The 14,373-nt window shown below is 40.1% G+C and overlaps 3 protein-coding genes across 3 annotated transcripts; 2 read left to right on the top strand and 1 right to left on the bottom strand.

The window, feature by feature from the left end:
* The first annotated feature begins 3,626 nt into the window (after positions 1-3,626).
* Positions 3,627-4,658, top strand: LOC134195004 (apoptosis regulator R1-like). Its single transcript, XM_062663997.1, has 2 exons — positions 3,627-4,195; positions 4,264-4,658. The coding sequence occupies exons 1-2, from the start codon at positions 3,686-3,688 to the stop codon at positions 4,390-4,392; spliced, it is 639 nt and encodes a 212-aa protein (XP_062519981.1). The 5' UTR covers positions 3,627-3,685; the 3' UTR covers positions 4,393-4,658.
* A 474-nt stretch (positions 4,659-5,132) lies between these two features.
* LOC134194800 (uncharacterized) lies at positions 5,133-8,857 on the top strand. Its single transcript, XM_062663772.1, has 4 exons — positions 5,133-5,361; positions 5,643-5,830; positions 8,251-8,443; positions 8,514-8,857. The coding sequence occupies exons 1-4, from the start codon at positions 5,146-5,148 to the stop codon at positions 8,694-8,696; spliced, it is 780 nt and encodes a 259-aa protein (XP_062519756.1). The 5' UTR covers positions 5,133-5,145; the 3' UTR covers positions 8,697-8,857.
* LOC134194799 (large ribosomal subunit protein mL45-like) lies at positions 8,688-13,354 on the bottom strand. The gene is made up of 7 exons (XM_062663771.1): positions 13,115-13,354; positions 11,493-11,557; positions 11,375-11,427; positions 11,227-11,325; positions 9,287-9,335; positions 9,075-9,224; positions 8,688-9,005 (listed from the first exon to the last, which is right to left on the bottom strand). Exons 1-7 carry the CDS (start codon positions 13,344-13,346, stop codon positions 8,823-8,825), a joined length of 831 nt encoding a protein of 276 aa, XP_062519755.1. The 5' UTR covers positions 13,347-13,354; the 3' UTR covers positions 8,688-8,822.
* Between the last annotated feature and the right edge of the window lie 1,019 nt (positions 13,355-14,373).

Here is a 14,373-nt window from a genome sequence, read left to right as displayed (position 1 = left end):
CAATGTGCTGAATTCATTGCAATAACCTGTTACAGTGTATATCTTATTACCAAAATTATTCTGTAAAAGAATCCATTATTAATTAAGTGACATTTCCAAAACAAAAGACTAGAGCTCTAAAACCTGTGTTGTCAAATTGATAAATATTACATTATTAATTAATAATTAATTGTCTTTCATTTTTCTGAAGCAATAAATTTCTTTCTGGCCACAATTTGTCTCGTCACCATGGAGATTGCAACCCTATACTTGATGTCTGACTCAGCAATCGTCATCACGTGTAAACTAATTAATTGAGTAATCCCATCATCTAGGGTACAGTCTAGCCTAGACGCGACACACGCAATACACGGAACGCTATTACGTATTTACTACGTTGTCTACTCGCACTACCTCGATAGGGAAGCCGTGCGGAAGAGCAGCAGACCAACCGATGAACTAACTGTGCGTGACGTAACGGTAAATGAGCGTGGCCTAACTAATTCGAAAGCTCCGAATGCACGTTGTCCGACGTTGAGAAAAAGCACGTTGATCAAAAAACGAATGCGAACTGCACCACTTAGTAAAAATATTTTTGTTTTCTCTAGAAACTACGCTGTCAAATAGTCTAGCACATGCATGTGCGTGGTTGTGGTTTGTACGTCACGTGCGACACTTCCGTTTCGACAAGTTACCGTTCTGCGAGTGTTTCACCGCAAACTGCGTAGTTGTATGAAGCAAGAACCCACGCTACACAGAACTCTCCTCTGTCATCTAGCCACAGCATTCATGCAAGACAATCATATAAATTTAGATATAAATATTTTGTTTGAAATTCATCTTTATTTAATCGATTTTTTAAACTCTAAAAATTAATTTTTATGTACAACTAATGCAGTTTTCTAGCTTATCTTTGAACTGAAACATTGGCCGGCTTCTAGACTTTGATCGATGAAATGATTATTAGGTAATTAGTAAATGTTGTATTATTGAACTTAATTCCTTTTGCCAGACGTGGATGAGGAAATTTGACAGACGTGCTAGGAAGAGACTACTGGGCAAGCTAGTGCAACTGCAAATCATCACTTCCGGCCGTCTACACCAAAATAGTGTGTATGTTGTAGATGCGGTCAGTCGATGAGACAAAGGTACTATATCAGAGAGGGTAGAACAGGCAGTTTCAATCAAGAGCTGCAGTAGCGACGATAAAGACTTGTACAAAAGTTGTGACGGCAATTGTTCTGTTTTCAATATTCAGAAAGTAAGTTGAATGGCTGTACTTGCAATTATATATTATTTCATGTCTCTTTGAGGTATAGATGTGCTTTCTGTCTAGTTAATTAATCAAAGTAGACTATTGTCTACACTTTGAATGTAATTGGTTGTACATTATATTGCACGTGATTTCCAAGCTATTATAAATCTAGTGACCAATAAGATTGAATCATGTTTCTAGGTCAATCATTGTAACCAGCAAGAAATCGGCCCACTTGCCAGCTGTCTTCACATATTGCAGTATTCCTATTTCAACACATCGAGTCTAGTGCAGTTATCGTAAATTGACTGCAATGAGGTTCTCCGGACTAATAATTAGTATTATTAATAAATAAATTCTATTAATATTTTATAGTCTAAACCTGCTAGTGGTAAAATATTTGAATTGTTGTATGCTTGGCTTTTGCAGCTGCACGGACAATCAAAAATCTCAGAAAGAATTCTGTCAGAAATTATTATTACTGATGCTGATCAGCGTAGCATCACTAGGTAAGTACAGCAATTAGTCAGTGTTTGTGGTATGTATAATTTCATATGCATGACAACGTTTTGTAATTTTTGGAATATCATGTACTACGTAGCTGCACTGTGGTATTCATGTAAATATCTAGAGATAGAAGAAAACGAATGGGTCTGTAGACAACAGGCAGCGACAATGGTTTTTACAGTCTTGCTTTTGTAATCCCTACCCAGCGGGGGGATGTGGGAAAAACCTAGTTTCCCGTAGCTATACCCGCGTCACTTTCACGTAAATGGCATCCATTGGATTAGATAATACTGCAATTATTCTCTAGGATACTCTAAGCTACATTAGATGGACACACAGTTATTGGACAAAATCTCATTGTTGGTCAATGGGAACACATCGCAATGAGCTACGACGTTCCAAGTAAACAAACATTGTATTAATCATCGTTTTAATTATTAATCTAGTGAAAGTTTTTGTAACCGTAGGTAAAGTATTCAACTTGTACCTTAACGGACATCTTGTGGATACTGCTGGTCGAGTGTCTTCATACACAGTATATAATACTATTAATCAATAAATCGACTGCACAAATCAATAATGTGTTACTCAACTAGGAATACTTTGGGAAAGTGTTGGTGGGAAAAGATAAATACGACAAAAACGCTTTTGAAGGACAGATGGACCAGGTCTAGTTTCAGCTACTTTCAAGCAGTTGAAATAGCTTGCAAACTCATATTTCCATCTTTCAGTTGCGTGTGTGGACTAAAGCTCTCAGTTTGGCAGAAATCAAAGAGTGGGCTCTCTCAGTAAATTTGAACCAAGTCGACAGTGATCTACATGCTCACAATCCAATGGATACGGGGTCAGGAAACAAACTGTATGATCAGACCGTCAATAATGTGAACGGAACACTGGTTGGAACAACATGGGTTGAGGTAAATGTGCAATACGTGCCAAAAACTCAATTATAATTCAATTCATGTTTATGTTTCCAGAGTTCTCTTTCTCAGGAGATTAAAGAAAAACGATTAGTAATAAGTTAGTAAGATTGTAATCAACGATGTACATGTCCTTGTCCTAGACATTACATCTCAACTTGAGTCATCTACTACAGAATTTCAACAGGAATACTCTCTTCTGCAGTTCCATTGCAATGTATTTTGACAATGATCCGGCCTCTACCAACTCACGAACACACACATTGTGCATCAAAGGTACAGGGATCCCTCTTGTATTTCTAAGTGCATGCATGGTGCCAAATACCTGGCACCAAAGACCACAGCAGTGCCAGTAGATGTTGACATCAAATAGCGCTATTCATTGGCAGAATTAGTCCGAGACTATAGCAGCCTAGTATATAATATTATTAATATAACCTTGCGAAAGGAATGTATTAATTAGGGGAGCTATCATGAATGGCTCAGTATTGCTGTAAGGGCATTTCCAGTTTCTTCCTTAATTAATTAATTATATGCTCTCACAATCTACTGTACTAGGAGCTAAACAGTGCAAGTGTAATGCCATCTTGCAGATTTCAGTATATTCTCCATTTTGTAGCAGGGACGCAAAACTTGACAGGATCTTTTCTGCACTCGTGTTCATACAGATGAATCATGAATGTAGTCCGGTTGTTGTCTCAGTAACTTGTCTTCATCATACTGTCCAGTACACCTATTTTCTGCAGAATAGCTTTGAGAACTCTGCAAGCTTCCTAGAAACTCATCTCCCAGGATAATATAGGGAACGCCCATTTCTCTCCGATGCCAGCAAATCTGAGCTCGGTGCCACTACTAGTACCATAGCCATGGCAACGGTAACCCTGAGAATATGGTGAGGCTGACACGTCGCCCTTTTGAGGTGGCGCTAACGCTGCACAGAGGAGCGAGGCGAGAGCCTGGTCCCGTATGGTCTACCTCACATGCACGAATAGACCAAGCTGTTTGACTTACTATCATCGTACGGATGGCAAAACGGCTGTTTGACAGGGACGCTTTTGATGAAAAAGAAGCGAGGTCCCTCACCTCGTCAGCTGTGGGCGTGGTCTTGGTCGGACTTGACGGGTTTGAGGAAGAACAAGTGAGGCAAGCAGGAATCGATGTGCCACGAGGCTTAGATTCCGGTCAAGAGGCGGTAAGATTAGAACTAGCGACTCTAATACGTCGTATGGGCGACGAACTCGACCGTGACCCTCAATTCACACGGTCAATAGACAGAGTTCCCGTCAGAGATCCTCAAAAAGGATACGAGCTGTTTCGAGACGTTACATGGGAAGTCTGCTTTCGTTCCAGCGGCATCACATGGCGTAGAATAGCCGCCGCCTTTGTGCTCGCCGGGAAGTTGGCCGCCAAAGTTTTACGTGAATTCTCAACAGTTGTGGAGAGAATTCGTCGATTTATTAGTCTCATACTCGATTGGATGTGCCGTTTCATTCGTGAGTATTTGTGGAGTTGGATAGCTGGCAGTGGAGGATGGGTAGGATGACAACTTTACAACAAGAAAGAATCCATCATTAAAAACTAACAATTTTTGTGGATGTTTAGAATAGTTTGAAGGAAGCTGAAGAAAACAAGGGACCAGGTCGTTCTTGGATAAACTCAATTGTGCCTGTGGGGATTGGAGCACTTGCTGTTGGCTTGATGTTTGGGTATTTCTTTGCCAGGCATCATTGAGTTATTCAAATGCTCCACAAGCCTACGAGAGTTTAATTAACTTGTATAGTGACTCATCGTTCTAAAGATAAATTTGTGTAGGAGATACTGCTTTGCTGGTACAGCTTTATTTGGTGTTTTCAGATAGTGTTTACAATATCCATGAACATATGGAAATGTACTCATTGAGATAAACAGTGTAATATTTACTTAGAAAGAATTTGTAGGTAAAAAGTTTATCATGTGCTGGGATTGTGCCAGCCAATTTGACAAAGGGCTTCAAGAGAGTTTTGTGGCCACAACTGTTGATATAAATAACTTAAATAAATCAATAAATTAATATAAAATTAAATCTTTTCGAGAAGCCTAAATTTGTAGTAGAAAGAACTGCTGTACAGCCTGAGTACATCTTTAAGACACTTACTCTTCTACTCAGGAACTAAATGTAAATTTAAAATGATCTCAGCTAGCCTCTCAATCGTTTCTGTTGTTTCTTATCAGCAATTGACATAACAGCATTTGCACTTTTACCCAGACAACGCTTTGCTGTGTCTTTAAGTAACAATTTATTATTCCTGAATTCAGAAAGCTCTGAGTCTGCCTTGATATTTCTCTACAAATTTCAATTGATGATAGCTATGACATAATTACAACAGTACTTAGCATTTGGTTTTGCGTGGTGCCACAATATTTTAGCCTGGAACGATCCCTCTATCGATTGGAAACGAACGCCGCGCCAGTCCAGGTGATGGGACGCCCGAGGTTCAATGCGCAATGGCGGCAAGTTCAGAAGGCAGTGTATTTTCGTGTACGTGGGACGAGGATGAAATTGCAACCTTCTATGCAGCTATAAAACGCTTTGGAACGAGGAGTCATTCTGCTGTACGAGCGATTGCTCACAGGATTGGAACGAAATCTCCCGTGCAAGTGATAGGAATTCTGCATAAACTAGAAGAAAGACAGAGCAAGCTACACGTACCGGATGACCACGTTAGTTGATGTTTTCTTGCACAGGCAGACAGACAGATAGACAGGCGTAGCCTAGTAGCAGTTGATATAAAATAGAGTGCAAGGTGCCTTGGTGCAAATTATTCCTCATGCAGACAGGTAGCTGGAAATGTTATCCTCGTGTTCTCAGACCCATTATAGACTGACTCAAAGGCTGCTAACTGATGGAAATTATGCAGCAAGTTAGTGCATGTCATCGTGATATTTTGCAATGAAATAGATTTTACCAAATTATTGAGCTCTGTTTTATTTGTTGTTTCTAGGAAAGAGAGCAATTTCTCACACAACTTGCAGAAGAACTAACAGATGAGGATGAGTTAGCAGATGAAGAATCTAAGGCAGAGAAACTAATAACTGAAGAAGAGAGAGCATTCCTTGACGAAACACACAGAACATATGCATCACAGACCGGCGTCCTCAACCCTTATAACCTCATGAAATATTCAAGAAGGTACAGTGGTCAGTTAATTAGGTTTCTGGTTGTTAGTCCGTGGTCGTGATATAAGTACAGTCGGTCCTCATTATTTCATAAGGGTTTGCATGTGATCCATTGTATCATTTGTAGAGTATTTGATAGTCTGAAATTTTACCTAATCAAACAGAACAGGACACAACCACCTTCTGAAAATAACAATTAAGAGCTGAGTGTGTGATAGTGAGAATTGGTGTATTGTATTTCCGCTAATAGTTACCTATGTGGCACTATTTTTCATAGTTCAGAAACATGGGCCATTATTTGATCATGGGCACAATTCGAGCATGGGCCATTATTATTTCGCAAGCATGGAGACTGTTGTTGTTTGTTTGCATTCCATCACACTACACAAACAAACTACCTAATCTAAGCTTACACTTACCCACTAGCTTTTACTTGAGGAGTTGCATTCCTGGTACGTTAAATCTTCATCGTCATTCAGTGGTTCTGTCTTGGTATTCATTTCATCTCAACCATACACATTGATAGACGTGCATGCATATAGTCATCTTTGCAATTCTCCATGTTTGCATTGTATAAATGTGGCACAACACAAATTTAACATTTTGATAATCTAGTTGACATACCAGTGTGGAAAGTAATGGTAGGACATAGGACAATATCCCACCAAATGTGTTGTTTGTCTGACCAAATATGCATATATGATAGTGTAAACCTTGCCTCTTAGCACGCAGGGATGTCGAAGGTTTTGAGGACTGTCGCCCAAGACATGGCAAGTTCTGGCAAGAGAATGGACTTAGGCGCCAACTATGTTGAGATGACGTGACCAGAGAGAAATATTCACTTTTTATACTTGGATATCTAAATAGCTACACAAAGTTCACAAAGGAAACAGATGTCTCTTCAAGACCAACAGCCATGCATACATCAATAGTTTCACATTCTACTATGAAATTCATTTTTTAGATTGGTTATTGTACTGAAACCGCTCTCACGAAAGCTGCTGTACCCCAGGCACGTGCCGACACCTTACTTTTAGCTTCTGGACAGATAAAATAATAGCGAGTAATATGTCCGTCAATTAGTTGGTACCTCCCATAAAATAGGTAGTACTACTCTACTGGATTATTTTGCAGACGTGACCACACTGTTCTCAGCAGGTCTAGCCACGCCAAGACTACTGTATACATATGCAATACTGGAGTTAGGAGTCTACTGGCGACAGCTAGGTGCCTGCCGCCTGAAGGTCTAGCTGAGTCACTTCAAATTCTGTTGCCTAAAATTCACTTCTTTGTCGCCAAAATGAGAAGTCTGTCGCCAATTTGGTGACATGGCACAACTTGGACACCCCTGGCACATGATGGCCTTTCCAATGGTGTAGCTGTTAATTTCATGAACGTAGGTGCCTCCTAGCATGCTTATCCAGAGAAAACCTCAGCTGTCTTTAATGCCATTTCTCCCTTCGAAGTTGGTTGTAAAAAATTACATGTAAAATGGGTGCAGTAGGGAAGGCACTTAACTAGACATGTAACAGCATACAAGAATGTCCTACCAAGGCTCAGTTTGTCTGAGCCAAAATAGTTCCCTATTTCCATGCTGCATACACTCTACTTGTGCGATGCATTTAGATATTCTATTAATTAAGCCAAACCAATTAAATTTCAATGCTTGGATTTGCCAGTCCAATTTTGAGTTTGATCAAAATAAATTAAAATTTTTAAATGCGTATATGCATTGCCATTTGTCTTTTGTAGCAAGGTTGGTACATATTACGTATGAAAGCAAGTATCCATGGTAGGACAACTGTTATCAGCATGTGGTCCAGTCTGTGTCCCCCACATGCTGTGTTTTCCTTTTAGTATCTCTGCAGTCCATTTGGTTTTAGTGTTCTCTTTCTATGCTCATGGGCAGCACCATGAGAACTGCGCATGCTCAAACCCCATGTTGTCATTATTTTTGAATTTTCATTTTGATTGGTTGTTTGGTCTGATTTTCATGTTAAAAATTTGACCATAAAAATATAGTTGGTCTGGCCTTTGTACTATTAATTGTTTGATAGACAGACTGCACTTGAACATACAACTGTATGTAAAAATGATTTAACAGACACTTCCAAGAGTACTATTTCACGTACCATAATTGCATTATTTTTAATGAAAAGACTTAATAATATTACTTGCATCTATAATCCGGCTATTTATAGACTGCAATCATATTTGTGGATCATCGACATTTGTTTTGAATCATCGAGGATCAGATCTCTTGATTACAGTCAAGTGTGACCTAACTAGTATCCTGGTCCCATAACCAAAAGCATAAAAAAATGGGTCGTGTTATGCAATATAAACTACACTTTAATAGTTACACTTCAGATATTGCAACAAACTTGAGATCACTCTACATCAATTATTGCATTCTTTCCTCTTTGTTTTCAGAATGTATGCTGATTTGCTGCCAGATCAGGAAGAAGACATCGTACTTCCTGCTGAGACACTGTGGTTCTTGGAAAAGAAAATGTGGGACTTTCTGGGGCTAATATTGAAAGAAGCACATCGGATGTGGGGTCCTCAAGCAACTCCAAATTATTTTTATGGCAAAGCAAGAAAACCGGTGTGGGGTGACCCACAGGTTTGTGTATTGAATTTTGTTTTATGGCATCTCAATTTCACTCAAATCCAATATATCTCCATTGTTACAGAGATTTACACTGAGAACTAAATCGGAGGTGATATACGCTGCGATGCAGACAGTCCCAAATCGTGATTTGGACGCATTCTTTAGCAGAATAGATGAGTGTAACATGACACCGTTTAGTACCGAAGTATGTAATACATCTAGTGACGAAGACGATTCAGTGAACAACATGCAGGTAGGTAAATGACAATGATGACTGACTAAACTGGAGAAATCAGTTACTATTACGACACGAAAGCTCTTTTATATATAAGAGACAGACAACATCTGTTGGTAGGGTATACCACTCCTTACACTTGTATGTATATAGTCATTACTTAATTGTACTGACTTGTTGTTTGAGTTGAATCTGTTCTGGTGCAACTTTACCGCACACGCGCCATACTGATAACGGTTCAACTATGTGTCTCTCCAGTACCACATAATCAATGACATCACGCTCTTTCTCGTCATCCCCTCTCAGTAACTTTCCGAATCGGTGACGAACACCAAACAACTGTATCAGGAGATTATATATGAGTACAAGTAGGTATAGCAAGTAAAAGTAAACTGCTTTATGGCCGACCTGTCTGGCATTGATGCGAACTGTGATTTGAGCAAAAAGGTCTTCCTTTGTAAGGATGGGTACTATGCAAGCATGAACAATACGCGGACGATCTATTTGTTTCACAAACTTCCACAGGAGCTGCTTGTCTGTAAATTCTCTCTTAACACTCTAAAATGCACACAGCAGAATCGATTTTATTAACAGTGCAAAACAACTTGCACTAATCCCACCTGGTAAGCATTTTCAGTCATCAGTTCTTGTAGCTTCTGTTTGTTATTTCTATGCACAACAATACACTGCATTTAATCACACACACACCATTTTCCCTTCTTGGGAGCTCTAAAACCAAACCCCGATCTGTTCACAAATAGTGCATGCTACGTACATGTCAAAATTGTAGTCATGTCAGATCAACATAACATTGGCAATCTACTTGACATAGATACATGCTCAGATTTATTAGGCTGTCGACAGTATTTAGCTTAATTAGTTAGAAGCAGATTGACTAAGCAAATGTGATGGCCAGGAGAGGTGACATTGAATGTCCATTATCTCTGCAAACTACATGCACATCCATTTATTGAAATTGTAAGAAGCAGGAAAGTCTTGATTACAGTTCACAAAACGTGTCAAACTGCACAGTCACATTCCCACTCCAACGCATTCGTTCTTGCATTTGTTAGGTATGTGTTTAATACAAAATATTCAACAACATGATTGATTACCACAGTCACGTGAGTAATTCAATATCACTAACTTTGGCTGACTTGTATGACCTCAAGTGAGATGATCTTGATGACATAGTTGCCCCCATCCCTAACTCTGGCTAAGTTTTATGATTTTCACACCTTGAAAAGTGTCAATTGTCTTTGTTTGACCAACTCTGATACCCTGAATTCTATGCCCCCAGAAACAACTGTTGAAGCTTTTAGACCATGTGCTGACCATGATTGACAAAATGTAATTGTAAGTTTCTTAATTAATTAATTAAGTTGAATAAATGAATCACAACTACATTATACAGAGGTATAATACTGTTCACACTAGATCCCACTTGTTGTTATAACAGAGTCAACTAACAGTCCAAAGATCACTCAGTTTCAGTGACGTATGACAAAGTTCACTGTGTACATAGTTGGATTCTAAACGATAATTTTAAGCACAACTAACGCTGCAGTATTTGTCAGATATCGACATGTAGTAGGTCAACTTGTACCAGAATTATATAATTTAGCCATTAGAACGTTTGACTTCTAGTAATTTGAGTATCTCATCTTGAGGTTGCAGTATGTTGTTGTGTCTCAAAGTTCATCAACCAAGCAAGACACAAGCAGAGCATTAAGGCTGGCATCTGGCAAACCCATCCATGAAATCAGCGGCACAGCACTCAAAGACAACCAAATGGCATCATTTGGGAGACCATTTTAAAGCTTGCCTCGAAGTCTTGCAACCAAAATAAATGTCAGAATAGATGGCTGTCACACCTTATCAATTAATTGTGTTAATTATTGGCATTCCCTTTATAAAACAACAGGTCTAACAGCTTCAAATGTATGCACGCACACAGTGATGCACACACACACACACACACACACACACACACACACACACACACACACACACACACACACACACACACACACACACACACACACACACACACAGGAACAAATGGATATGCCCTTCGGAAAGCTCCGATGATAGCACCCCCTGCCTATTTCTAGGTAGGGCCGCCGCCGCTATTCAGAGTTTTACGCCACACTGAAGAATCGCTTAATGCGTGGCCAGAGCATCGAAGAGCACTGACTTTTGGTGTAGCGACAGGACTAGACACACATACCCGTATATACTGCGTGATGTTCTGCCAAGCCAGCGGTCTAGTCCACCCCCAGTAAAAGACGAGGTACTCATTTAGACTCCTGAGTCGAGAGAGGCAATTGTGTGTGAATTTTTCCCCCAAGGAAATTACGTCTGTACTCGTCCGCGAACCTACGACTTCAACGTCCCGGATATTTCCATTCTCCAAATGCAACTCTCTGACCAACTGAGCTACAGACACCACACACAGACACACACGTGCGCACACACACACACACACACAGACACACACACGCACGTGCGCGCACACACACACACACACACACACACACACACACACTGTTTGACTCACTTAGCTAAAGCGGTATTCACTTCATTAATCATGTCCTGTGCTATTTTTGCAAACTCAACCGGTTTGAACGGTTTAACGAATCTCTTGACTTTGCCAATGCTATACAAATGGCACATAAGAACAATACTGCAACACTCAGCCACCAGACCTGTAAGTGCAAACTAGTTTCTTTCTAAACGTCTCCCACATCTGACGAAGACCCTGCATTGCCAAACAACACGACTATGGTGTTTGCTATGAGTATAATACTACACACTAAAGTATACCTCTCTTGTTAACCTAGATGCCTTCCACTTTCCTTCAAATGGAACGAAGTTGTCAGCTATAACACCTGCATAATAAATAATTACATGAAGCTAATGTCCTGTATTGCAAATATGAACAAACCATCACAAAACGTCAAACTACAAGATTAAGGCTAAGTGCTGCAATATCATTACTGTAATGCACACTCATTGGCACCATACTGCTACAATAGAAACAAATCAAGAAGTGAAGGACATTTGATGCTTCACATTCCCGATATCCCAACACCATACTCGCTTGATTATTAGCCCATCTCCAATGGTTGACCAGAGTGAAAGCTCAAGTATGGGATGGGCCCTACTTTGAGCCCTGGGGTGATAATCAAGCAAGTACGGTAATACATGTAGTCACTGGTGGGTTTAAGCATAGTTATGAGAAGTGTGCAAACTGTTCTGGAGTAATGCAATCATATAAGTAGATATGCAATTGTATCAAAGCAACTATTCAATTGATAGTCTTGTGTACGTTTAGGAAATGTGTCACAGTGTTACATCATACTAGCTATCATAGTATGATACAAGATTTAAGAGAATTATGTCATTCTCAATGTGTACAGTACCCTGCAGCTCATAATGTTTTTCGAGTAATAATATTTTTGAAAATTTTGCATTTGAAAAATAATAGGATAACAGAAAAAATAATATTTTGGTCTCAAAAATTGTTGGCTGTCCTTCCTTTCGGTTTCTGTGCGTGCACATAAAACATCGTCAAAATGGCTGCTAGACGGCAGTGCAGCTCAAGACGCCAATTTGGCGAAAAAGCAAGTGAGTTCTCTTCTCAGCTACGGCCAACCACTTCCCATGCGATATACGGCTTCATTGGAGAATCAACTAGTAGAAAACTTTTCTCGCAGTATTAAATCAAATAATTAAATCAAAAATGACTAATATTGCACATCAAGACCTCGAAAAATTAGTATTCTTAAAAATTCTAAATTACTTTGGAGTCTTGAAAAAATTAGTCTCGAAAAACATTGGAGCAGTAGGTTATATTATTTGAATTGTGTGAGCAAGTTAACCCAATCTCGAAAGTATCGTGAGTCAATCGGCACAACCCTCTTCTAGCAAATTCCTGAACCGAACCCCAATAATAATATTGGTCATTAGAAACAGTACTGCATGTTGATACAGATATGATGCTGTCACTTGAAATAGTACAAATGGTCTTCAAGTCTGTAATTAACTAAACAAGTCGTTTATATATATCATGTTGTCACGAGATCAGCATGACCCATTCTTGCTATCATCTGAGTGCCCACCAACCTTGCAAATATTTGCAAAGATAAAACATGCATGTATCTGTATAAATCACGTGTCTTAGTCATTATCTGTTTCCTATGCCTGCAAACTTCGTCAGCTGTGAACAGGTGTGTGTGTGTGTGTGTGTGTGTGTGTGTGTGTGTGTGTGTGTGTGTGGTGTGTGTGTGTGTGTGTGTGTGTGGTGTGTGTGTGTGTGTGTGTGTGTGTGTGTGTGTGTGTGTGTGTCTGTGTGTTTGTGTGTGCAAATTCAATTTCAATACACAACTACACACACCCCGCCCAAATCATCAATTTGTAATATTTTAATTAATAAGCACACTTGCCTACACTGGCTACAGTCACTGGGCGATCCATAAACCCAAGTTCTGCACCGTACTTGTCCAAATCCAACCGATTTGCACTTCTTCTGCGAGACGCAGACCTCAAGCGGCCAAAAGGTGTGTCGTGCCAAGTAGAAAATGCACGACCGCTCCATAGCATTCTGTTCATTAAAATGCAACGACTCTCATAGAATTGAAATCGTAACAGCCGTCTACAAAGCAGCAATCCATCCATACTGATTACAAAATACCCGGATGCCAAGATTTGAGTGTGCACCAATGGCTGGGTTTCCAAGGTTGGTCAGAGGCAGAGGCTTGACAAATAAAGATTAGGTAAGTAGAGAAAATATTCGTACCATTATCTTTGTACTTAGTATACCAGGCAATGCTAACATTAATAAAATAATTGACCAAGACTGGAGTAGCATGTTTCAAGAGTCTAGCTGCATGTAGAGGTCCTAGGATAATTATTTGATGAGCCATTGCTGGACGTTGTCATGTTCTTGGAAATGAGCGACCTGCAATCCTAATGCTTTACTGTTGGCTCCATATTTTGTAAGAATACGTACAGCAAGACCTTCTCTGGACAAAGAATTAATTAAAGTTTACCGCCCCTATGTCGCTAGCTCGATTGCTTCTGGGGGAAGGGAACGTAATGCGGGAGGGAACGTAATGGGGGGAGGAAACGTAATGGGGGGAGGGAACGTAATGGGGGGAAACGTAGTGGGGGAAAGTAATGGGGGAACGTAATGGGGGAACGTAATAGGGGGAAAGGAAATGTAATGGGGGAGTGGAAATGTAATGGGGGGGGAAAGGAAACGTGCTGCCAGTGCCCATCCTGTATCCGCCTCTGCTGATTCTGCATGCACTATTTGTTTAGCATTATACATGCATAAGCTGTAGCTGCTGAAGTGCGCTGGCCTGGGTTCCACGTTCGAGATCCAGATCTAGATTCAAGACTCTTTGGCTCATAATGTGATGTATGTATGTATGTACACACACACACACACACACACACACACACACACACACACACACACACACACACACACACACACACACACACACACACACACACACACACACACACACACACACACACACACAAACACACACACACACACACACACACACACACACACACACACACACACACACACACACACACACACACACACACACACACACACACCTAAATCCTAAAATCCGAAATGTCAGGAGCTGCCTCTCAGAGGCCACGCCCCCAGCTGTTAAGCTGGGCC

This window comes from Corticium candelabrum, chromosome 19 (genome assembly GCF_963422355.1).
Source record: "Corticium candelabrum chromosome 19, ooCorCand1.1, whole genome shotgun sequence".
In the NCBI taxonomy this organism is placed as follows: domain Eukaryota; kingdom Metazoa; phylum Porifera; class Homoscleromorpha; order Homosclerophorida; family Plakinidae; genus Corticium; species Corticium candelabrum.
This window is presented reverse-complemented; position numbering and strand designations above follow the sequence as displayed.